Source organism: Mustelus asterias, chromosome 23 (genome assembly GCF_964213995.1).
Source record: "Mustelus asterias chromosome 23, sMusAst1.hap1.1, whole genome shotgun sequence".
Taxonomy (NCBI): Eukaryota; Metazoa; Chordata; class Chondrichthyes; order Carcharhiniformes; family Triakidae; genus Mustelus; species Mustelus asterias.
The window spans coordinates 40,498,309-40,525,196 of NC_135823.1; the positions used below are offsets into that span (position 1 = coordinate 40,498,309).

General features: G+C 39.9%; 1 protein-coding gene across 2 annotated transcripts in view; it reads right to left on the reverse strand.

The window, feature by feature from the left end:
- The window catches only part of unkl (unk like zinc finger), a 111,544-nt gene that overhangs the window by 65,331 nt on the left and 19,325 nt on the right, over positions 1-26,888 (reverse strand). For both annotated transcript variants that reach the window (XM_078240365.1, XM_078240364.1), the window contains exon 3: positions 2,562-2,738. In XM_078240365.1, coding sequence (XP_078096491.1) covers positions 2,562-2,738 — 177 coding nt within the window. The remainder of the gene's footprint in view (positions 1-2,561; positions 2,739-26,888) is intronic.

Genomic DNA, 26,888 nt, shown 5'->3' on the forward strand with positions numbered 1-26,888 from the left:
TGTACCTAAATGAGCGCAGTATACGGAACAAGATAAATGAGCTTGTTGCAGACATTGAAATTGGACGGTATGATGTTGTGGGCATCACAGAAACATGGCTGCAAGGGGATGAAGGCTGGGATCTAAATATCCAAGGATATGTGTTCTATCGGAAGGACAGGCAGATGGGTAAAGAGGGCGGGGTTGCATTGTTAGTAAGGAACGAACTTAAATCAATAGCAAGAAGTGATATAGGATCAGAAGGCATAGAATCTCTGTGGGTAGAGTTGAGGAATTGCAAAGGTAAAAAGATCCTGATGGGAGTACAGGCCACCTAGCAATAGTCAGGATGTGGGGCAGAAAATAAATCAGGAGATAAAAAAGGCAATATTACAATAATCATGGGGGACTTCAATATGCAGGTGGACTGGGAAAATCAGGTAGGTAGTGGATCCCAAGAAAAGGAATTTGTGGAATGTCTAAGAGATGGTTTTTTTGGAGCAGCTTGTGACAGAGCCTACTAGGGAACAGGCTACTCTGGATTTGGTAATGTGCAATGAGGCAGACTTGATTAGGGAACCCAAGGTGAAGGAACCCTTAGGGAGCAGTGACCACAACATGATAGAATTCACCCTGCAGTTTGAAAGGGAGAAGCTGGAATCAGATGTGACGGTATTGCAATTAAATAAAGGTAACTACAAAGACATGAGGGAGGAGCTAGCCCAGAGTTGATTGGAAAGGGAGCCTAGCACGGAAGACAGTGGAACAGCAATGGCAGGAGTTTTTGAGAGTTATTCGGGAAGCACAACAGAAATTCATCCCAAGGAGGAGGAAACATGCTAAGGGGAGGACGAGGCATCCATGGCTAATGAGGGAAGTCAAGGACAGCATAAAAGCACAAGAAAAAGCATATAAAGTGGCAAGGATTAGTGGGAAGCCAGAGGATTGGGGAGGCTTTAAAAGTGAGCAGATGACAACTAAAAAAGCAATAAGGGGGGAGAAGATGAAATATGAGTGTAAGCTAGCTAGTAATATAAAAGAAGATAGGAAGAGTTTTTTTTCAATATATTAAAGGTAAGAGGCGCAAAAATAGCCATTGGACCACTGGAAAATGAGACAGGACAAGAAATAATAGAAAACAAAGCAATGACAGAGGAACTGAATAGTTACTTTGCATCAGTCTTCATGGTGGAAGACACCAGTGGGATGCCAGAGCTCCAGGAGAGTCGGGGGCACAGGTGAGTGTAGTGGCCATCACTAAGGAGAAGGTTCTGGGGAAACTGAAAGGTCTGAAGGTGGATAAATCAGCTGGACCGGATGGACTACATCCCAGGGTTCTAAAAGAGATAGCTGTGGAAATTGTGGAGGCATTGGTGGTAATCTTTCAGGAATCACTGGAGGCAGGGAGGGTCATGATGTGGAGATGCCGGCGTAGGACTGGGGTAAACACAGTAAGAAGTTTAATAACACCAGGTTAAAGTCCAACCAGGCAGGGAGGGTACCAGAGAACTGGAAAGTAGCTAATGTTACACTGCTGTTTAAGATGGGAGGGAGGCAACAGATGGGAAATTACAGGCCGGTTAGCCTGACTTTGGTCATTGGCAAGATTTTAGAGTCCGTTATTAAAGATGAGATCGTAGAGTACTTGGAAGTGCATGATAAAGTAGGACTGAGTCAGCACGGCTTTGTCAAGGGGAGGTCTTGTCTGAAAAATCTGTTAGAGATCTTTGAGCAGGTAACAAGGAAGTTAGATAAAGGAGAATCAGTGGACGTGATTTATTTAGATTTCCAGAAGGCATTTGACAAGGTGCTGCATAGGATACTGTTAAATAAGTTAAGTGCCCATGATGTTAAGGGTAAGATCCTGGCATGGATAGATTGGCTGACTGGCAGAAGGCATAGAGTGGGATAAAGGAGTCTTTCTCAGGATGGCAGCCGGTGACTAGTGGTATGCCTCAGGGGTCGGTGCTGGGACCACAACTTTTCACACTATACAAGTAACCATTTGGAAGAAGGAACTGAAGGCACTGTTGCTAAGTTTGCAGATGATACAAAGATATGTCGAGGGACAGGTAGTATTGAGGAAGCAGGAGGGCTGCAGAAGGACTTGGACAGGTTAGGAGAATGGGCAAAGAAGTGGCGAATGGAATACAATGTGGAAAAGCATGAGGTTATGCACTTTGGAAGGAGGAATGGAGGCATAGACTATTTTCTAAATGGGGAAATGTTTAGGAAATCAGAAACACAAAAGGGACTTGGGAGTCCTTGTTCAAAATTCTCTTAAGGTTAACGTGCAGGTTCAGTCAGCAGTTAAGGCGGCAAATGCAAAGTTAGCATTAAAATGTTGGACTTGCCCTCTACAGCCACATTCCAATTAAAAAGCAGTCGGAAATAAAAATCAGAGAGTTCAAAGAGCAATGCAGTTAAAATCAGAGTGACAGTTTCATTATGGGTGGATTGAGAGGAGCAGCACCTGCTAGAGACAGTTGGAAAACATATTGCAAGCGGCACAAGTGCAAGAGTTAACAGGTAGCCTGAAAATTATATACATAACATGTTATCATTACATTAACTAAGAGTACCTTATGTCATATACTGGAGGGCGAAGATCATGTGGACCATGAGCAAATGCACAGTGAAGTCCATTTTTCACACAGTGCCCACGAGCATCTGTTTCATGGATGCATGTACCAGTCTTATAATAACGTAGATGATACTTCCTCTCTGTGTCCCCAGTTGTTCGATGAAGATATGGACAACTACAAAAGAAATAAAATTTGTTTATGTCATTAACTGCAACTCAATCACTCCTATTTTTCATTCCAGATTTGAAACACTATACAATATTTATTTGACATATTGTCGGAGGAAAAATTACATTTATTTTTTTCTGACAATTTAAAACAATAATATCTCTTCAGTTTCCAGTGCAACTCATTAGCAAAGACAATTTCATGATCATGTGGAAGTATATATCTGGAATTAATGATCTCAGCGCAATTATCAGTCAAAGGGGTTTCTTCAGTTGGTTGGACATTTGGACATGCATGAAAAGCATTAAAAATTTAAACCAGAGGGTCATTCCACTGAAACCACAGATCAAGAGTATAAGGAGGGTAAGGACAAAGAGCCGATTTGGCCTTTTGTATAACTGTATTATGGAGGAAAGATGAAATTAACCTCAAATAAAAGAGAATAATGCAACTGTCTGTTAAGAGAAGGAAAGTTGCAGTATTGTCCATTACTCAACAAGGTGGCATTCTCACATGTACCCACACCCAAGCTTTACTCCCATTTATAGGAAAATAGGTCTTTCAAGGTTAAGAGCAATTACATTGGCCCTCTGTTTTGTCATCAGATACAAGCACCACACACATTAAGTCGCTTCCCTCTATCTGCAAAGGGCTTTGTAAACTTTTGGATTAGTTTCGATTATTTATTGAAAATGCCAATTTCCAAGGCCTAAACTCTTTGGGGATAACCAACATGATTTACAGGCTTCCAATGGCATTTGAAAAGATGCAACTCTGACAAGCTATTTTTGAAGCAGTTTTATAAAGACACTAAAATTAATATGTAAATTGAAGTGTTATACATTGATGCAAAGTTGCAGTAGAGGGCATATGCTGATGTCCTTCCCAGAAGGTTATGCCATTAGCCTAAAATACTTTATCATTCTAATCAGTAACTATGGAAAAAAGATAAACTGGCAGCAAGCCTCTGATCAATCACATTCCATGACAGCCTAACAAAGTTAAGGAGTTCAATGTTTTTGATAAATCCCAAAGTAGTTTTTCATCTTTTTGCCCCATAAGTACACACATTAGCTATAGTCAAATTGTTCCAAGGCTCCAATACTCTCCAAGATATTCCTCAAAGTTTTCCCTTCTCATTTTAGGGGTATATAGGTCTCCTCAGCAGGAGAAGGATGAAAGGTAAAAATCAAAACCTTGCTCAGTGTCATAGCACTTCCCATTGGAACAGACTACTTTGACAAGACAAATTTAACTCGAGAAACTCAAATGTTGAATGCATATTCCACAATGAAGAAGATCTAAACAGAAGATCACAATTAAAGAACTCAACAGTGATCAAAATTTAACTAGTAAGTTCCCAGAAGTCCAATGTAGGAAACATTTAGTTGGAGGAAACAAGTTTCCTAATGGACTTGACAGCCAGATTTGTCAGCTAATCGCTAATATAAATCCACAATGCAATCATGCTTTTCTGCAATATCTCAAAAAAGCTGCAATATGTGCATTTGTTTAAAAATGTTGATTCTACTACAATCCTTCTGTCACTCCTATTTAAGTTTCTGGTTTTGAGATTAGATAAAGACCACAAAAGCTTAATTCTAAACTCTAAATACAATAGCTGATGCAAAGTACCCAACAATAATTTGCAAATTGCACAAAAAGTGAATTGTAAGAAAAGTTTATGAGTACAAAGTTCGGAACCCATGGCCCTTTTGGGACTAATAAATAATTCAAGGAAATGTACAATAATTAAGACAAATGCAAAAGAAACATTAACCCAGTGTCAATACAAATAACCAGCTGGTTATTTGAATTGGCTATCTTGCAACCTCCTAATTGCTCTTTCCCATAATGCTGCAAATTAAGGAAAAAATATCACCTATGTTAACTGTTCATATACAATGAATTCTATTTAACTTGCATTGTTGAAATTTTATAATGAGGGAAAGGAGAACATTATTAATACATTTTTTTTTAAACTGCATGAAAGAATACTTCCATTCTTAAAATGAAATTAAACTGCTTCAAGGTACAAAATGTTAGTTAAAATCAGGTTGCAATTTTATTAAACTTGAAAGACGGGTGCTTAGTTGACCAAGGACAGCATTAACAGAAGCTTTCAACAGTTCCGATACTTTATTAGTTAAGGTGAATGAGCCGATTGCTTGACATTCTTGTCTTGATCTACTCATACAATACAGAATCTATACTCTAAGGACCAGTCAAATAATACCAAAAGGCAATGCTGTAATACTTCAATGCTCATCACATACAGCTTTCCATGGACTATTTTCTATGCACAACTGTTTGGCCACCAGTCTTTGGTTGACATAAGCTACCAACTTTTTCACATTCCATACAAGCAGCAGTGGTAAATAATTGACAACACCAGCTGTGTGCTGCAATCCTGTAGGAATTCCTGTCTCGGTGGCTAAAAAACAAGTTAACTGGGGCCAGCAACAAGTTCTATCACTGCTAGGTCATATTCAACTTGGCCATGAAAATTCATTTCTAGAAATCGTGTGTTTTGATACTTGCGGCCTTGGAAACATCAAATAGATTTGATTTATTGTCGCATGTATTGGTATACAGTGAAAAATATTGTTTCTCGCACGCTATACAGACAAAGCATACAGTACATAGAGAAGGAGAGAGTGCAGAATGTAGTGTTACAGTCATAGCTAGGATGCAGAGAAAGAATGGGTGTAGAAATAGAGTAGAATGTGTGCATTAGAGCTCAATGAAGTCTGCAATGAGGACTCTTGCCTGAGTCAGGAGTTTGTGAGTTTTAGTCCCATTCCAGAGCCTTGAGCACATAATCTAGGCTGACACTCAATACAACACCGAAATCTTTCGGATGAAGTGTTAAACTGAAAGCTCGTCCTGTCAGGTGGACAGAAAAGATCTCACTGCATAATTTGAAAGGAAGCCAGGGAGTGCTTTCCAGTGTTTTAAAACATTTCAAACTGATTAGCTGGTCATTATCACATTGCTGTTTGTGGGAGCTTGCGGTGCACAAATTTGCTGCCATGTTTTCGACATTACAACTGTAGCTACATTTCAAAAAGTACCTTGTAACCTGTAAAGCCCTCTGGGACACTGAGGTTGAGAAAAGTGCTATACAAATGCAAGACATTCCTTTTGACGCTAAACAAATTATCAAAGTACTGAGCATGCCAAATACTGAACGAAATCAGAAATCACTTCTACATTTCAGGGGCAAGGAGCAGAAGGAAAGACACAAAGAAAGATAACTCGCAGCATGAGACACGCAATTTTTTTTGGGGGGGGGGGTGGGAGATGTGTGGTAGTGACAGCAAACAAAACTTTTAATGAAGAGACTGTGAAATATCAACGTACATGTATGCCCATCTGGGGAATTTTGCTCATGGCAGTATAATAATTGAAGTACAGGTGATAAACACATTTTGAATGACCATTCCACATTTGTAAACATGATCATCTCTATTCAGACTGAGCATATGTATTCATTGTGAATGTCAAAAATAAGGAAACTAACAACTACTCACGTACATATGAATGATCCATTATAGCATTTCAGCTGTAATATTTATAGGAATAATAACTAGTCTTCAGGCAAGTGAATGACATTTAAAATTATTTTCCAGGAGGAATTTTGAATTTCCCAGATTGATGGTTCAACACCAAGCAGGTTTAAAAAAAGAGAGACAACTAAACTCAACAGATTTCCCAGTATGAGTTATGTATCTCACAGTTCAATGTCACATTCATACCAAACGTGGTAAAAGACAGCCCAAACGTATAATCCATAGAATCCCTACAGTGCAGAAAGAAGCCATTTGGCCCATCAAGACTGCACTGACTTTCTGAAAGAGCTTCCCACCCAGGTCCCCTCCTCCACCCTACCCCCACGCTTTTACCATGGCTAATCCACCTAACCTCCACATCTTTGGACTATGGGAGGAAACTGGAACATCCAGAGGGAACCCACACAGACACAGGGAGAACGTGTGCCAAGTCCACACAGAGTCACCCCAGGCTGGAGTCTAACCCGGTCCCTGGCGCTGTGAGGTAGCAGTGCGAACCACTGTGCCACCATGCTGCTCAACTTGCTGAATTAAGCTTGGCAGCAGCAACAACTACTTGCAAAATGGAAACAAAAATATTCCATTTAGTCAAAGGAAGTCAAAGGGTAATTAAGGAATCATGGTCCAGGCTAGTCATATTTGTACTTGACAATGGTCTTTTGCATTCAGACTTTCATGCAATTGCAAAATGGGTTTGCTTTATCCTGAAAAACAATCTTAAAATAATATCCACCTATCAAGCATGTGCAGCACAGCCCATATATTTAATCCAGTTTGCAGATTTCTCAAAACAAGCTGTTATTCTGTCAGTCATGCAATTCACCAAGACAAATTAGGGACAAAAACAGGGTTCTGGATTACAGGCACATGGCCTATTACATAAATAATGTTCAACTGTTGAGAAAAGGCAGAATCTAAAAGTTTACAAAGTACCTACTTGTATTTATTATGTGCCCAACAAAACTGGACATGTGAAGAGCCTAATGAGTTAAGCACAATCGATTGCCTCGCAGATTCAATTCTGTGTCACCTCAAATCCAATTACAACAATTATAAACATTAAATCAAAATAGACAAAAATTACAGAGCAAAATTGAACAAATTAAAAATTATGCAATTATGCATTCTTCATGTGGTGACAAAAAGTAGGTGACATTTCAAAAGTAATTTGTGGATCAAAGTGCATATTTTGAACTTGGCGACCCCATCACCAGTGAGATTAGCTGAATGAAAATTGCAGCAACACTGCACACTATTAGAAAACTGAAATACCCACTGGAGCCATTTAGCATCTGAGGTCACCATCAATGTGAGCATATCCCTCACGTTTAACTGGAAACCTTTTAAATGAAAATGTTATAAGTCTTCACATCGACAAAGGAATAATCTTGTTCATAAAACACCAGTTTCCAATCCAACTAACTTTGGTTTCATCGAACCCAGAGATCTACTCAAGTAATTCACTCAATATCTAAATGTGGACATACAGCAAGAAATTTTTTCAACCTTTCCATGTGTTATACTACATAACCATATCATTATTACAACAATTTTTTTGCAAATTTCTGTTTATTTCCAATGTAATTTAATAAATTGTGGGATTAGTCAAATACCTGCCTTTCTCCAATTCCATCAGAACCTACACATATTATGGCAAACTAACCAACTTCCAGACAAATACAATCACATGAAAAAGACTCCATTGCATACTACAAGTGATAAATGTTACAATCCCAGTTGGTGATATAACAAAAAAAGATGATCCCAGAATGGAACCCTGGCTCAAAAGACCGTAGCTTTAACTTTTTTTCAGAAAACATGGAGAAACAGTCACCAGGACTGATGAGTAGTTTTAGCAACAAGAAAAAAAATATTGAACACAAAATATTGGATTATACAATACTCCTTTAATCCTCCACTTAGCTCAACAAATACAAACAGATTTTAAGATGAACACAGACTCCAGTGTACATTTTAAACTACAATGGTCTCAGTAACACTAAATCCCTTTAAGAACACAGATTGGCTGTGGTCAAATACACACACACTGCTCTGAACCTCAAATGATGTCCTCAGAATCTTCCAGATGATTGTCATAAGAGAGCTTCCAAACTCCACTCCCAAAAAACATGCTTTAAAATCTTCATTCACAATAATAAGACCATAAGATATAGGAGCAGAATTAGGCCATTTGGCCCATCAAGTCTGCTTCGCCATTCAATCATGACTGATATGTTTCTCATCCCCATTCTCGAGCCTTCTCCTTGTAACCCTTGATCCCCTTAATGATCAAGAACCTATCCATCTCTGTCTTAAAGACACTCAATGACCTGGCCTCCACAGCCCTCTGTGGCAATGAGTTCCACAGATTCTGGCTGAAGAAATTCCTCCTCATCTCAGTTTTAAAGGAGCATCCCTTCACTCTGAGGTTGTGCCCTCAAGTTTTAGTCTCTCCCACTAGTGGAAACATCCCCTCCACATCCACTCTATCTAGACCTCTCAGTATTTGTAAGTTTCAATTAGACCCCCAACCCCATCCTTGTAAACTCCATCAAGTATAGACCCAGACTTCTCAACCATTCCTCATACGACAAACCCTTCATTCCTGGGGTCATTCTTGTGAAACTCCTCTGGACCCCCTCCAAGGCCAGCACATCCTTCCTTTGATATGGGGTCCAAAACTGATCACAATACTCCAAATGGGGTCTGACCAGAGCCTTAGACTGCCTCAGCAGTACATCCCTGCTCTTGCATTCTAGCCCTCTAGAAATGAATGCTAACGTTGAATTTACCTTCCGAACTGCCAATGGAACCTGCATGTTAACATTAAGGGAGTTCTGAACCAGGACTCCCAAGTCCTTTCGTGCTTCACATTTCCGAAGCCTCGCCCCATTTAGAAAATAGTCTACGCCTCTTTCTAACCGAGGGGTGCCCCAGTTGCTAAGCAACAGCCTACTTTTTCTTTAAACCCGGTTTCTTTTGTAAACCCCTTGGTTACAATGCAGGAACAGTTTAAAGTGACCAAAGCCCACAGACACCTTTGTTCAACATGATGCTAACTGAAGTTTCAACACTTTCTTACACAGAAAAACAAAATTAAACTTAAAGCTGGACCTTGTTTCTCGTACCCACAAATACAAATATAGATTACTTAAAACTACCTGTTTCCTGGCAAATCCAACTTATCTCAGTGCCAATTTCCTGGAACATCCTCAGATGTCTCTGGCATTACCTCTTGGACTGGATATAGTTTGTTCTTGTCCCCTGGATACACTGTCACACTGAAGACGTCCATGGATGTCAGCATCCCCCTCTGGTGCTGCCTGTTGTTGGCCTTGCAGCCTCCATTGTTAAAAAGCAAGAAGCTCTCTTTCTTCACATTCTCTCCTCCTGCTCCTAGAGTTGCAAGAATATCAGGTGAATGTGATCCATGGTTATGGCAGGAATTGCATAAGGGCAGAGACATACGTGAGAGAGCATGGTCGCCTATGGGTCTCTCCCATTTAATTAATTGAGTCCCTTTATTCAGCCAACATTAACTCCACCCACCCCAAAACAACACACCTTCCCTCTTCAATCCATCTTAGTTCAATTTTATTTTCAGAAAGGCTGCACTTGAAGAAACATTAAAATTATAGTGCATGCTACATTCCAATCCTGATCCTGTACTTTCTACCTTCTCCCCAGCACAACACTTCCTCTCCTCTCCATTACCTTTGAACATTTGTTCCGCCATTACACTGGACCCTATTATTGCCTCCCTGCACATGGTGCCTGGGACTACCCCAAAGCCCACTCTTTGACGCTACTGACCTTTAAGAAACGTATTGTAATCATGTTTCTCGGCAGTTCTTTTAAGAGGGTCTGGTCTTTTGTGTTTGTTTGCATATTATCTGTACCGGTATCTCTTAAGGTTGCTGAAGCAGGATAATTGTAGCAATGTTTATTTTTAATCTGGGCCTAATGCAATGTCCCTGGAGTGTTACGACCATTTTGAATTGTCAGAGGAAGGTTGATTGACAGGTCAAGGGAAATCCAGAGTTACTTTAAGTTTGACGAGTTAGAAGCCATTGGACTCCAGACTGAAAACAGTGTTTGTGTGTCTCTCCCTGGTATGGAAATTCTGCTGGCTACTGAGAAGCTGTTTGGACTGCAGACTGGAAGCAGTTTTTTCTTGCCTCCCTGAAGTGAAAATTTTGCTGTCAGTGGTTTGTTGGCTGGAGGCAAGCAGTGGCTCTATCTCTACCTCGAGATATGCTGGGAGCTCCAGGACAGGGAAGTCAGAGTTTCAGTTCTCCATCCAAAGGACTGATTCACAGCAGGTATTACAAAGCTGCAAAGTCCAGCATCATGTGAGCATACTTATTTTCTGTTTTAAATTGAAACCGGGATGCGTGTTTGTGAGATTTGTTTGGTTGGAACAGTACGTTGAGCTTTTAAGGTATAAACAATATCATGATTTTTTTTCCTTGTTTGTAATTGGTAAAAGTTATTGCTAATTGTCTTATTATATGTTAACTTGTATTCTTAAATAAAGTTTGTTTGATAGAAACTTTCTCGTGAGCCGTTTGAATCATAACTGGAGTGAAACATCTTATGCCCATCCGTGTCAAAATTCAAAGTGCAAAACTCATGGTCTCGGCTGAATTCATAAAACCCCTTGGAGTTTCTGACCTGAATTATAACAACTCTGACACTGAACTCTCCCGTTATTCTCTATGCTTATGTTCGCTCCCATAAGGCGCCTCATGAGACATTCCAACACCCAACCCTGAGCCTGGGCCTGCCCCACACACCAAGTATTATTGATTGTGACTGTTCCTCTGTCACCCAGAACCCTTAGTTCAGCCCTGGAGGACCCCAATCTTATCCTTCAGGCCCTTCATCTTTCAATCCCTGCATTGAGCCACCAACCCACACATCTTATAGGACCACCACTCCAAGAATGCTAAGCTCTTCTCTCCAAAGCACCTCCTTGCACCCAAACACCAACCTCTGTCTACTCTCCCAGCTCTCCATCGCAATACCAAGGCAAACACCAAACTTTCCAAGAATATAACCAGAATTCCCAACATAATAGAGGTTATGCCACAAATAATTCTGGAACTCTAAAAGCTGGGGTTCATGTCTTAAATTGGCTTTCAGTTAACACAGAAAACAACATCACATTTATGTAAACATGCTTATACTATATTTGGCTTCTGATGCCAGGAGATACACTTGTCCAGGGCAATCACATATGCAACGTGTAACTATCTAGTTTTACTTACAGCAGTCATCAGCCATGCAAGGTGATTGCTGGAAGCTTTCTGGCACTTCAATACTAAACAAACATTTAAATGCTACTCAGTTATAGCAGTATCATCAATTGGTAATAGTTAACTTCCATCACGATTGTATTACAATGTGGATAGCTTTGATAAGATAAATTTAATACATACCAGCTAAACATACCAGATTAATTCTTAAAAAAACAATGTACTATTGCCATTCAAAGTGTCAAAGTCAACACTCCCTTATTGTCTTTCCCAAAAACTGGTATAGCCATCACGGGTTGTGGTCATCACAAGGATAGTATTTATTACTCAATCCTAATTACCCTCAAGATGATGGCACTGAGCTTCTCTCTTTAATTGCTACAGTCCATATGGAGTAGGCATACTCAGATTACCTAATAGCAAAGAGTTCCAAAATCTTGATCCAACGACAATGAAGGAAGATTATCTATTTCGAAGTGAGGATGCTGTATGTCTTGTCCTTGAGGGGAGGTTGCAGATGATTCACACACATTTACTGCTCTTGTTCTTCTGGACAGTAGAGATCTTGGGTTTTGAAAATGCTGTGGAAGAAGCCTCGGCAAGTTGCTGAAGTCTATTTTATAAATTACATACATTGTGGCTTTGTAGTGCCAGTGGTAGAGTGAATGTTTAAGATGGTGGATGGGGTACCAATCAACCAGGCTGCTTTGCCATGGATGATACTGAGTTTCTTGAGATTTTTTGGAGCTGCACTCATCCAGGCTAGAGAAGAATATTCCATCAGACACCTGATTTGCACCCTCTAGATGGTAAACAGGTTTTGAGGAATCGAGTATGTTCTTTACTGTAGCATGTCCAGTCTCTGATCTGCTCTTGTAGCCATTTATATGACTAGCCCAGTTCAGTTTCAGATCAATGGCAAATACCCATCCCCCTCCATTTGCCAGAGTTAAGCCCATTAATTTTATCTATTGATATCTCTTTGCAATTTTAGGATTCCATTTACACTGCTGACCGTCTGTATTGTTACCGTGTTATAGTACCAAGGCAGATAATTTGAGTCAAGATACAGTTGTGCCCTGAAAATTAAATTGCCTCTTGCTGTTCCCACGTAGAAGAGCTCACACTCTGAAAACTGGCAGGTAGATGGACAAGTGAGCTTACACTTACATTTGCTATTCTCATTGCTTCCTCATCCCAGGCACAGTGGCAAACTAAATAAACAGTTTAACAGTTATCCATTGTTGCCAAATTCCCCACTGTATAAAAAGGGCAAACGGCAGTGTGGAGAACTCTTCTAACAGGAACAATTCTGTATCAAAGGTTATTGCAAATGGAAGAAGAGGGTACTAACCCACTGTGCTGCCCAATCCTCCACAATTGATCTTTCCAAAAGAAAAGACTGACATATCCCTCATGCGTTTGTTCCTTTAGAAACGTAAAGACTTTCATCTATGTAGCACCATTTGCAATCACTGGTTGTCTCAAACTCTTTCCAGTCAACAAAATACTGTTCAAGTGTAGTCACTGTTGTAATGTAAGAAATGTGGCAGCCAATTTACACACAGTAAGCTCTCACAAACAACAATGTGATAATGACTAGATAATCTGTTTTTGTGAAGTTGTGACTCCCCTACTCTTCATCAAAATAGTGCTATGAGATTTTCTATACCAAGCTGGGAGGGCAATTGAGACCATGGTTTAGTATCTCATCCGAAAGACAGCATCTCCAATAGCGCAGTACTCCATCAGCACCGCACTAAAGTCTATTTGTTGACTTTTGTACTCAAGTCCCGGAATGTGACTTGAACCCACAATATTTTAACTCAGAAGTGAGCACGAGCAACACATGAACCCTAGCTGAGACTTTCACCTGGCCCTGCCATAATGTAGTATTTCAGTTAACTATTAATTATTCTGAAAAAGAAAATGTAATAAAGACAATAAACTTGGCTATTATTTAATGTTTTCATCAAGGAACGGGATTGTTTGGAACCTTCTTTCACCACTGCTTATTGTGTCAGCATTTGAACTTTCACACTTTATATGGACTGACTATGCCTGTTGGCTGCAAATTGGTGGTGGAGTGGGGTGTGGGGGTGGGTTACTGTTATTCACACACTATGGCTACTAGGAAAGTTTAGGCGGTCTCGAAATGCTTCGCAAGAGTGATTGATAGATTACAGACTGCAAACTAATTTATCTACGGCAAAGCTAACCAGATAGCTTTGAATGTGATTCATTTCTTGGGTTTTATACATAATACAACTATATCACAGAAAAGGAAGAATGACAGGGTAATCCTGCAAATTTTCTCTCCTCTCAATTTCAAGTCAGTTCTTCCTTTACTTCTGTAGACTAACTTCAGGATTAGAGCACATAAATGTTGCATTCAGAGTTCCCATCTTTCAATGGGACATCAGCTTAATGGACCAGTGACATTATTCAAAGAGTAAAGTATCCTGGACAAGATTTCTCTCTGAACCACCACCACCAGCAGAAACAAACCTACTGGCTATTTGTTCATTTAATTTTAGGAGATTTTCCTTCCGCAAACTTGACTGCTGATTTTGTCAACGTAAGTAATTGCACTCCAAATGTAATTCATTGATTGCCATGTACTTTGGTTCATCGGAGGTCACGAAAGGCACTATATAATTTCCACGTTCCTTCTTTGCGACTGTCCATTATAGCACTTGCTCTCACTATAAACCTACCTTTGCATACTGTCAAAATGAGGTTTCCTTAACAAAAAAGATCAAGATTTATAATGTATTACATACCAGCCCTTAATCCACTTAGAATAAACATTAATTCTATTGACAATTTGCTTCTAGGAAATCCTAATTCAATTTCCAATTCTTGGTTTAGCAAAAAAGACACCTATTTAAATTAATAATTCAATACAAAAAAGCATCAGGGAATTTACAACACATCAATTAAACTTCAAAACTTAAAATCCTCTAGATAAAATGTCAACAGTTTGGCAGTTGGTGCATCAGCCATTAAAAGGAAAACAAGTAATTTAAAAAACTGTGTTCCAAGTTGGAAGAATAATTTCATACAGTACATAGAATAAACAACACAGAAACATCCTATTTGGCCCACTCAGTCCATACTTTGTTTATGCTCCACTCGAGTCTCCCTCAATCCTTTCACATCTCCCTCATATGCTTCGCTAGCTTCCTCATAAATACATTTTTATATTATTCATCTCAACTACTCCATGTGATAGCAAGTTTCAAATTCTTGCCACTTTATGGAAAAAAAAGTGGCTTCTGAATTCCCTATTTGATTTCTTGGTGACCAACTATTTGATGGTTTCTAGCTTTGTTCTTGCCCACAAGTGGAAAAGTTCTGGCTTTACTATTATCAAATCCTTTCATCATTTCAAAAATCTCTGACAGGTCACCACTCATCTTTCTCTTTCAAGAGAACAGATATCCATTTTGTTCATTACATCCTGATAGATATAACTTCAAGGTTTTTTTTTGCATCCTCTGCAGCACCTGTGTATCCTTTTAATTATATGGTAACCAGAACGCTTCACAGTACCTGAAGTGTGATCTAACCAAGGTCACAAACAGAAAATTCCTCACACAGGCCATACAACCCATCACAAGCTATACTGACCATAAATCCCCCTTTTCAGCTCTTGGATCCAGAGCCCTATCATTTTCCAAATGGCCATAGTCCATGGAGGACCATAGGCATTCTCTCCATTGGACAGACACAACTGGTTATGTAGCTTTAGGAGCACCACTTTACATTAAGCTAGGCAGGACAAGGTAAAGAGGCTGGCCTCTATGAACGACACCAAATGCAAGTCAAGATTTTTCCACAACCATATTTTCAGACAATGGGTTCCTGACCTTGCCACCCTCATGGCTACTAGTACTTAAAGTTGATAAGTCATCAAGATCTGAAGAGATGCACCCGAGGATGCAGAGTATTAAGGATAAAAATTGTAAAACTGGTCATAATCTTCCAATTGAGATACAGAGAGATGCCAGAGAAGTGCAAAACTACAAATGTTACCTTCTTATTCAAACAAGGTTGCAAGAATAAACCCAGTGATGACAGACCAGTCAGTTTAACCTAGGTGGTAGGAAAGCTTTTCGAAATGATAATCCAGAATAGTCAGTAGGCAAAGGAGAATCCAAAGAGCTTTCACAAATACATAAAGGGCAAAAGAGTAACAAGGGAGAGAGTAGGGCCTCTTGAGGATCAAAAAGGTCATCTATGTGCAGATCCACAAGAGATGGGCGAGATCCTAAATGAATATTTCTCATCAGTATTTACTTTTGAGAAAAGCATGGATGTTAGGGAACTTGGGGAAGTAAATAGTGATGTCTTGAGGAGTGTACACATTACAGAGAAGGAGGTGCTGGAAGTCTTATAGCGCATCAAGGTAGATAAATCCCCGGGACCTGATGAAGTGTATTCCAGGACATTGTTGGAGGCGAGGGAGGAAATTGCGGGTCCCCTAGCCGAGATATTTGAATAATCGATAGCCACGGGTGAGGTGCCTGAAGATTGGAGAATGGCAAATGTTGTGCCTTTGTTTAAAAAGGGCTGCAGGGAAAAGCCTGGGAACTACAGGCCAGTGAGCCTCACATCTGTGGTGGGTAAATTGATGGAAGGTATTTTGAGAGACAGGATCTACAGGCATTTAGAGACGCAAGTACTGATTAGGGACAGACAGCATGGCTTTGTGAGTGGAAAATCATGTCTCACAAATTTGATTTGAGTTTTTTGAAGGGGTAACCAAGAAGGTAGATGAGGGCAGTGCAGTTGATATTGTCTACATGGACTTTAGCAAGGTCTTTGACAAGGTATCGCATGTTCGGTTGTTGCACAAGGTTAAATCTCACGGGATCCAGGGTGAGGTATCTAAATGGATACAAAATTGGCTTCTTGACAGAAGCCAGAGGGTGGTTGTAGAGAATTGTTTTTCAAACTGGAAGCCTGCGACCAGCAGTGTGCCGAAAGGATCAGTGCTGGGTCCACTGTTATTTGTCATTTATATTAATGATTTGGATGAGAATATAGGAGGCATGGTTAGTAAGTTTGCAGATGACACTAAGATTGGTGGCATAGTGGACAGGGAAGAAAGTTATCTCCAATTGCAACAGGATCTTCATCAATTGGGCCAGTGGGCTGACGAATGGCAGATGGAGTTTAATTTAGACAAATGCGAGGTGATGCATTTTGGTAGATTGAACCAGGGCAGGACTTCCTCAGTTAATGGTAGGGCATTGGGGAGAGTTACAGAACAAAGAGATCTAGGAGTACATGTTCATAGCTCCTTGAAAGGAGTTGGGACATCTTGTTGAAGTTGTACAAGACACTGGTAAGGTCACACTTGGAATACTGTGTGCAATTCTTGTCCCCTATTAGAGAAAGGATATTATCAAACTAGAAAGAGTGCAGAAAAGATTTACTAGGATGCTACCAGGACTTGATGGATTGAGTTATAAAGAGAGGTTGGATAGACTGGGACTTTTTTCTCTGCAGCGCAAGAGGCTGAGGGGTGATCTTATAGAGATCTATAAAATAATGAGGGGCATAGATCAGATAGATAGTCATTATCTTTTCCATGCTGTAAACCTCTATGACTTGGACAAGTATGGACTGCTCAAGGGAAGAGAGCGCAGATTTATTGAGGGCATAACATGCTTAACTAAGTTGACAGTTTTTAAAGGAAATAAGAGGGGGTTGATGAGGGTAATGTGGTTGATGATGTACATGGACAAACATGTTTGATAAAGTGCCACATTATACGACTTGTGAGCAAAGTTAAAGCCCATGAAATAAAAAAGGTCAGTGGCAGCATGGGGGTAATTTTGGCTGAGTGACAGGAAATAGAGTAGTTGTGAATGGCTGTTATCCTGGACTGGAGAAAGGTGTGTAATGGGGTTCTCCAGAGGTTGATATTAGGGCCATTGCTTTGCTTGATCTATATTAATTACCTATACCCTGGAAGAATGCAAAACGAGCATTAGCGAATATGTTATTGCTGACTAAGTGCCACTTGATTAAGAGTAGACTGATGGGTGGTAATTAAGGACTTGTTGAGGGCATGCTCCATTGTGTTGCATGGTACTATCACTGTCCTAAATGAAATAGTACGAAGTCTCACAACATCAGGTTAAAGTCCAACAGGTTTATTTAGAATCACAAGCTTTCAGAGTGCCTTTTTTTTTGTGGTCAGGACATACCTGGGGAGTTTTCCCGTATTGTTGGTTAGATGCTAGTATTGTAGCTGTTCTGGAACAGCTTGCCATGGGACCACAGCTACTTATGGAGCACAAGTCTTCAGTATTACAGCCCTGATGTTGTCAAAGCCTTTGTTGCATCCAGTGCCTTCAGCTGTTTCTTGATTTCTTGTAGGGTGAACTGTATTGGCTGAAGACTGGTATATGTGATGCAGGGGGCCTCAGAGCAGACCAAGATGGATGAATCACTTGGCACTTCTGGCAGAAAATGATTGCAAATGCTTCAGCCGTGTCTTCTGCTCCCCATTACTAAGGACAAGGATGTTTGTGGAACCTCCTCCTCTGGTTGGTAAATTGTCCACCACCATTCATGACTGGATGAGGGAGAACCGCATAGTTTTCTCATCTGTTGGCTGTGGGATGGCTTTGCTCTGTTCATCACATTAGGTTTCTGCTAATTAGCATGTATTCTGTCCAGTATTGTACCTTAACCAAATTGGCACCTCATCTTTGGATATGCCTAGTGCTGCTCCTGGCATGCCCTCCTGTACTCTTCAATGAACTAGGGTTTATCCCCGGCCTTGATGGTAATAGTAGAGGGAGATACAAACCAGGCCATGAGGTTACAAATTATGTTTGAATAAAATTCTGCTGCTGCTGAAGGCCGACAATGCCTCAGGGATGCAGTTTTGAAGTGCCATATCTATTTCATTTAGCCATGATGTGGAGATGCCGGCATTGGATGGGGCGGGCACAGTAAGAAGTCTCAAAACGCCAGGTTAAAGTCCAACAGGTTTATTTGGAATCACGGGCTTTCAGAGCGCTGCTCCTTCATCAGGCACTCTGAAAGCTTGTGATTCTAAATAAACCTGTGGGACTTTAACCTGATGTTGTGAGACTTCGTACTATTTCATTTAGGACAGTGATAGTACCATGCAACACAATGGAGCATGCCCTCAACAAGTCCTTAAGTCTCCACAAAGGACTGTGTGTGGTTACCTCTAACAATACGGTCATGGACAGATGCATCTGAGACAGGTAGATTGGTGAGGATGTCATCAAAAAGTTCTCACCCAGTGGTTTCCTTGCCCTTGTGCCAATGGGTCTGTCCAGACACCTCAAATTTGAATATCTGTACCAAATTTTCTCCAATCTTCTTTGCTCTGAGGAAAACAATCCCAAGTTCTCCAAATTATCCATATAACTGAAGCCTCTTATCCCTGGAACCATTCTCGTAATTTTTTCTCTGTATTCTTATGTCTTCATATCCTTCTCCTCCCTAAGTTTATTTTTGACTACAGGTACAGGGGATGACATGTTACCCAAGATTCGCTGTCTTTAACTTCAACATGACTGAAAATTCTAGTATAAAAATTAAGATCCATGTGGACCGAGTTGGTCAGAGACAAGGACGAACACATGCTGGGAAGAGAAGCAAAATAAATCTCCAAAATGGCAATTCTGCAAGCTTACAACAGATCTCAACTTAAGATCAGAATTGGACAGAAAATTCCAATTGAGGTGAAACCATTGCTTTAAAAAAAGATTTGTCAGAACTTCCATGCTTTTGTGCTCTTATATGCCTCACACTTATCCAAGCTTCGATTAATTTGCCAATCATTTGTCCATTTTGCAACTATCCCACCCCAACTTAGTTGTATTGGCAAATTTAGAAATTTTCTTTTTAATTCCAAAGTTGATACAACTTTTTAATCATGGTTCCAACACTATTTCTTCTGGGACTCCACTTCCCAACTTTTGCCACTTGAACAACTATGTTTCACCATTACTCAGTTTTCTGCCTTGCAGCTAACTAGCTATTCATTCTGATGCTTGTGCCTGACTCTGTATGTTTTGACCTTATTCAGCACTCGATTATGTAGTTCCCTATCAAAGACCTTTTGGAAATAAACATCTACTCAATCACCATTGTCTAATCTCGCTGTAACTTTTTCATAAAGTGTTCAACCAGGTTGGTCAAGCAAACCTTTCCCTTTTGAAATAAGAGTGAAGATAAAAGTCCTCCAGTGCATGAAATAAGAAATATGCTTTGATCTGGTATGTGTGTATGTAGAGTCATTTGTGCCAGATCAACACTGCAAATCAAACACTGGATCTCATGGGATAAAGGGGGAGGTGGCTAGATGGGTGGAGAACTGGCTTGGTCACAGAAGACAGAGGGTGGTAGTGGAAGGGTCTTTTTCCGGCTGGAGGCCTGTGACTAGTGGTGTTCCGCAGGGCTCTGTATTGGGACCTCTGCTGTTTTTGATTTATATAAATGATCTGGAAGAAGGTGTAACTGGGGTGATCAGTAAGTTTGCGGACGACACAAAATTGGCAGGACTTGCAGATAGTGAGGAGCATTGTCAGAAGCTACAGAAGGATATAGATAGGCTGGAAATTTGGGCAAAGAAATGGCAGATGGAGTTCAATCCTGATAAATGCGAAGTGATGCATTTTGGTAGAAATAATGTAGGGAGGAGCTATACGATAAATGGCAGAACCATAAAGGGTGTAGAGACGCAGAGGGACCTGGGTGTGCAAGTCCACAGATCCTTGAAGGTGACGTCACAGGTGGAGAAGGTGGTGAAGAAGGCATATGGCATGCTTGCCTTTATAGCTCGGGGCATAGAGTATAAAAGTTGGGGTCTGATGTTGCAGATGTATAGAACGTTGGTTCGGCCGCATTTGGAATACTGCGTCCAGTTCTGGTCGCCACACTACCAGAAGGACGTGGAGGCTTTGGAGAGAGTACAGAGGAGGTTTACCAGGATGTTGCCTGGTATGGAGGGGCTTAGTTATGAGGAGAGATTGGGTAAACTGGGGTTGTTCTCCCTGGAAAGACGGAGGATGAGGGGAGACTTAATAGAGGTGTATAAAATTATGAAAGGCATAGATAGGGTGAATGGTGGGAAGCTTTTCCCCAGGTTGGTGGTGACGTTCACGAGGGGTCATAGGTTCAAGGTGAAGTGGGGGAGGTTTAACACAGATATCAGAAGGACATATTTTACACAGAGGGTGGTGGGGGCCTGGAATGCGCTGCCAGGCAAGGTGGTGGAGGCGGACACACTGGGAACGTTTAAGACTTATCTAGATAGCCATATAAACGGAGTGGGAATGGAGGGATACAAAAAAATGGTCTAGTTTGGACCAGGGAGCGGCGCGGGCTTGGAGGGTCGAAGGGCCTGTTCCTGTGCTGTATTGTTCTTTGTTCAAATTGGGCATTATAACTTTGGAATGGGTCAACACTTTTCAGAAACAAACTTGCAATATTCTTTTAAAACCACTGAGCCTATACATTTTAACATGAGACAATATCCTGTAAATTCCAGAATATGATAAAACAGCCACATTATGTAAAAAAATAATCTTCCATTTGTCCATCCCTATCTTAAACTTATTTTTGACTACATGTACAGAGGATGACATCTTACCCAGTCTTTAACTTCAACATTACTGAAAATTCCAGTATAAAAATGAGTTAAGTGGACAGTTGGTCGGAGACACAGACCAACGTGCTGGTGGTGGTGTGGAAGGGGAAAGAGGAGTAAAATAAATCTCAAAAATGGCAATTCTGCAGACCTCCAACCGATCTAAACATCAACCAGCACATCAAGAGACCAAAAACAAAACGTTATATATTTGTAGTTCTTCATAGTGCCCAAGAGCTTCGAGACATGTATTTTCTCAACTTGCATGTGCCAACAACACGAGTCTATAAGTTTGTTATTCGGGCTAAAGCCTCTTCACATTCAGTCTAATTTTTGCCTTCAGAGTTAAAGAATTTCTAGCTTTCCTGCAAACTTGCACTTGCATTGTTTAATATTTTTTAAAAATCAGGCAGGACAGAGAGAGAATAAAGCAAGCAAAGGAAAATCCATGGTCCCAATGAACTATGCCATGGATGGTTCTTCGTAAATCAATTATTATACTATTCTCTGGCTAATAACTGCTCCTTGGCATAAAACAAACATTATGGAAATATTGAGATGAGAGACAAAGATAGTTGGAATAAATTGGAGCCCAGCATCCATTTCCTCGCTCATTTCTTTTCTGTAAAGCACTGTTGCGAAGTTGAGTAGAGTAATTGTAGATTGGTGTTCGTAAAACTATAAAATGCTAGGGAAAGAGCACTGCATGGTCCCTTGAAAAGGTGGTGCTTTTTCTGTGCTTTGAAAGTTTAAAAAATGCAAGTACATATAGAGGGCCCAAAATGAAACATTTGGATTGAAAGGCCAAGCAGCAATGTTACCAAGGCAACAAGCTTTTGAATTTTTTTGAATTCAGCCAATCAATTTGAATTAGGCATTCAGATATCAAGAACCTATTAAATTTAACTCTGATGGTTTTGGCAACCTCAAACCAATCCTATTGTGGGGGATATTGATATGTCATCACAGATATAAAAAGAAGGCAGTGGGACAAAATACAGAGAGCAACTGCCAGAATAACAGCTCTTAGCTCGAGAGGGAGAGAGAGAGAGAGAAATGCTGGCTCTCATAGCCTCATTTATGTCTTAAGAGAAAGCACCATCTCTATAGCGAAGGTACCAAAGAAGACAAAGTTCCAGACAGAAGAATAGAAAAGGCCCATAATATTCCGGAAGATGCCAAATCTGGTTATAATTGAGAGAGTGACTAAATTTTATTTTTGTTAATGAGTGGGAATTGTATTTATCTGAACAGCATTCCATTAGAACCGTGTTTTATTCGGTTTGTTAATAGTTTAGTTAACCTGTTCACTGTTAGTTGGATAACTAAATTGTTATTTGTTGATTTTAGAGAGTGTCAGGGAGTTATTTTGATTTAACCACTAAAAGATGCTGAAGAGCAAATCATACCACTTCACACTCACTTTTTACAGGTTATAGAGTGAGGTATTCCTCTTTGAGTGGTTAGGTGTTAGTTCTCAGAGGGGGGATCCACCTCAGCTTCATAACAAGCACCTTGGACTTGTGAAAACAACAAAGGCATATCAATGCAAATTGCAGTTATAGAAAGTTAACTTTTTCATTCAATTTTAAAGGAAAACATTCATAACGAATACACATTAAATATGCAGCTTTTCCCCCCTTGCATTCACTCTGCAGAAATATATTATATTGCTTTAATTTTCACAAAAAATGTTTTAAGCATATAGCTTTAAATTTTACAAAAAAGGTTTTTTAAAAAATGATTTGGGAAATGAAAACAGCCAGATCTGAAAGAGAAAAGACAGGTCTGTTTTGAAACTTAGCTTCATCAGTTCTGATGTTAAATACTGTATCTTCCATTTTTTTAATTCTAAATTTAACAAGTTTTGCAGGTCTTAGCTCGAACATCAGTTTTCCTTCTTTCATCACAATGCAGGTTGAAGTGGGCCAGGGCATCTACAGAAGCTGCAACAGGACGAAAAGTAAGAAACAAACTATTTTGAAACAAGGTATTTCAGATCATTGCTCACTTCCTTGTTGCAAAAAGGAAACTGAATAGTTCTCTGCAATGGCTAACGTTTGTCAGGTAGTCTGGCTCATAAAATCTTCACTGCTATACTCAACGTTGCTTCTTACCAACCAGCAGGATAGCATCTTCTCTTTATTGCTGCATTTCATATTAAATTATGCTCACGTTCTGTAATGTCAGCAGTTACTCCAGCCATTGTTTCAACAGTTTAGGCGTATAAGATCAATTTGTGATAATGGCTAGGCAGAAGCAACAGGCTGAGAACTGCACTACCTGGTTTCAGCTTTCTCTGTATATCTTTCTGTGATTCTTCTTTCCTTTCTCGTATATTTTGAATTGCTTTCATCTCTCCTCACTTTCTTGCTACGCCTTTCCTTTAACTGAAAGAAGGATAACAGCAACATTAGTTTCTTTGTGAATACACAAATCTTTCCATATCTTATTCTGAAGCAGTCACTCACTGTTAACTTCACTATCCCAATAAATTCATCCCATCAATTTTTCCCCCATCATACAGGTTTTGCCTCCTTCCTGGTTACTGACGTGCATTTTGCTTTCACTTGCTCAGAATTTCCTGTAAAGACCAGTAGACACTAATGTCGAAAACCTCCGTCCTCGTCCGTGGCTGTGATTCTCCAGTGCCACAGAAAGCGAATGGAGTTTTGGCTGGAACGCCAAATTCTCCGGTTTCACTTGCAGTGAGGCAGCATGGATGAGATCAGAGAAACCCACCCTAAAGCATAAAAAGAATGGCTATTACTACTCTATTCAGTTGGTCAACAATCTCAGCAAGTAGGAAAAAGACAATTACGCCTATTAGCAAAATACTTGGGAGTAACCAAAACTTAAAATACAATAAAATTTTAATACCTATAACATTTATTAAGGCATGAATACAGAGCCAACTTACATACGAGATAGGGGAGTAGGCCATTCAGCTCAAGCTTGTTCCGCCATTTCATAAGAACATAGAGTCATAGAGGTTTACAGCATAGAAACAGGCCCTTCGGCCCAACTTGTCCATGCCACCCTTTTTTTAAAAAAAACCCAAGCTAATCCCAATTGCCCACATTTGGCCTATATCCCTCTATACCCATCGTACCCATGTAACTATCTAAATGCTTTTTAAAAGACAAAAATTGTACCCGCCTCTACTACTACCTCTGGCAGCTTGTTCCAGACACTCACCACCCTCTGTGAAAAAATTGCCCCTTTGGACACTTTTGTATCTCTCCCCTTAAACCTATGCCCTCTAGTTTTAGACTCCCCTACATTTGGGAAAAGATAATGACTATCTATCTGATCTATGCCCCTCATTATTTTATAGACCTCTATAAGATCACCCCTCAGCCTCCTACGCTCCAGAGAAAAATGGCTAATTTGATTGTGGCCTCAACTCTACATTCCTGACTACCTCATACCCTTTGGCTCCCTTGTTAATCAAGAATCTGTCTTACTCAGCTTTAAGAATATTCAATAACCCTGCCTCTACTGCTCTCTAGGGAAGAGGGTCCCACAGACTAATGACTTATTGTCACAAGTAGGCTTACATTAACACTGCAATGAAGTTACTGTGAAAATCCCCTAGTCGTTACACTCCGGCGCCTGTTCGGGTACATTGAGGGAGAATTTAGCATAGCCAATGCACCTAACCAGCAGCACGTCTTTCGGACTGTGGGAGGAAACGGGGAGAATGTGCAAACTCCACACAGGCAATGACCCAAGCTGGGAACTGAACCCGGGTCTTTGGCAGTGCAAACCACTGTAGCACCATGCCTGCCTTCTGTATACTGTAACTGCATAGTAACTTTTTGTGATTCATGTACCAGGACACCCAGATCCCTCTGTACTGCAGAGTTCTGCAATCTCTATTTAAATATCTGTTCAGCACTTCTGCCATTGCCTTATTTCCCCTTATTAATTCCCCAGGCATCACAGCTTTGATTCAGAGTTCCAGGAACCCTATATTTATGAGTCGGTCTGCTTTTACACTGCTAAATCCAGCAGTAGAGTCATGAACCTTCACAAAAAATCATCTATGATCCTGCACCAGGAGAGAGCAAGATTTAAAAGTGCAAGCAATAGGAGATGGTCCATGGGCATTGATATTCCAGAATCAAAAAAAGGATGTATTATGTGAAAAATCTTAGGATTCTTACATGCAGTCACCATTTAAACAAACATAAAACATTAAACACTGTTGAACTTGCTGTTCATTATATTTCAAGCTAAAATTTCTTTAGCACCTCAACTAACTGTGAAACAAGAACCCAAAATCCCAGTGACATAATTTGTTTGTGGTTGAGGTGGCAATTTGCACATTTTTATCGTTGCACCAGTTTGAACAGAAATTGAGAAACAGAATCAGTTCTGATTTCTGGTTGTATTATGAAAGGTATCTGTAACCAATCAGGTTATCCAAGAAACTGCAACAAGGTGACTTTCATCAAATTGCAGATTAAGATTAGGTGACTTTTCCATATTGTTGATTGATTTAGCATTCCTTAGGAGTAGAAATACAAATATTTTGAAATGCAGATGTTTGTTTGGCACAGCAAGGCAACCTATAATTTTCATATTCGTCGTTTATCCTTATCAAATTATTTTTCAACAGCAATACTCTCAAAGAAAATCAAAACATTGGCCTATTTATGGTTCTACATTACACTAATTCAATGGTTCCAGCTGGTATATTTGTAATTCCACAACCACCATCATATTGGCTGCCAATGTCTCCCAGAATTTCCATCTAAAATCCTTTGTTCATGCAAGCTAACTCATTATCTGCAATATATGATGTCTTTGCCCAACAGCTTCTAAATTATTTTCCCATACTGTCAATGCTGAAGATTAGAATTAGACATTGAAAATAATAAAAAAATATATAAACAATTAAGGGGACATTTCAATGTATCTTGTAATCTAGACGAATGGAGTCAACAATCTGTACACTGCATTACTTACATCACATTAAAAAATACATAGTGATCAGCAATGGGATTCAATAAACATCTCCAGTCAGAGGACAGATGGCATTACAGCTCAGGAATATTTTTCTTTATAGGGTATACAAGCCTGAAGCAATATGTGCACACAAATAACATAAGGTAACACTGAAGTAATTAGGTGTCTGCAATATGAAATTTTAAGGAAGGAAACGGGGGTGGAGGGGGAGGGGAGGGGCTTGCAATCCCCTTCCAAATAAAAATAACCACTGGTAGAGCATTGTACCATACACAGCTGAGTATAGCAAGTTTAATGATCGTCTGTAATATATTTGTTAATCCCAGTCAAGGTAGCATTTGAAGGCCTAAACTGAGTTTAACCACAACCAAAAATAAAAGGTATAAACCAGTCATGTTGAACAGGAAAATTTTCCAAGTGACATTTCATATATAAACAAAAAATGAACAGAAATGGGTCAATATTTATTTGACTTCCAGAAAACAGTTCACCAAGTATTATGAATTAGCAATGTACAGTAGTAATTCATTCAAGTGTATGGGGGGATTACAGAAAATCCAGGTTATTAATACAACCTCCTAAACTACTTGAGTTGCAATCGGATGTTTCATCAGATCATCTTGATCCATTGCTCATTGCACAGTTCTATTTTCATTAATTATTGAAAGAAGAGGTGACTGCCCTGAAAATAGGGCAATAAACT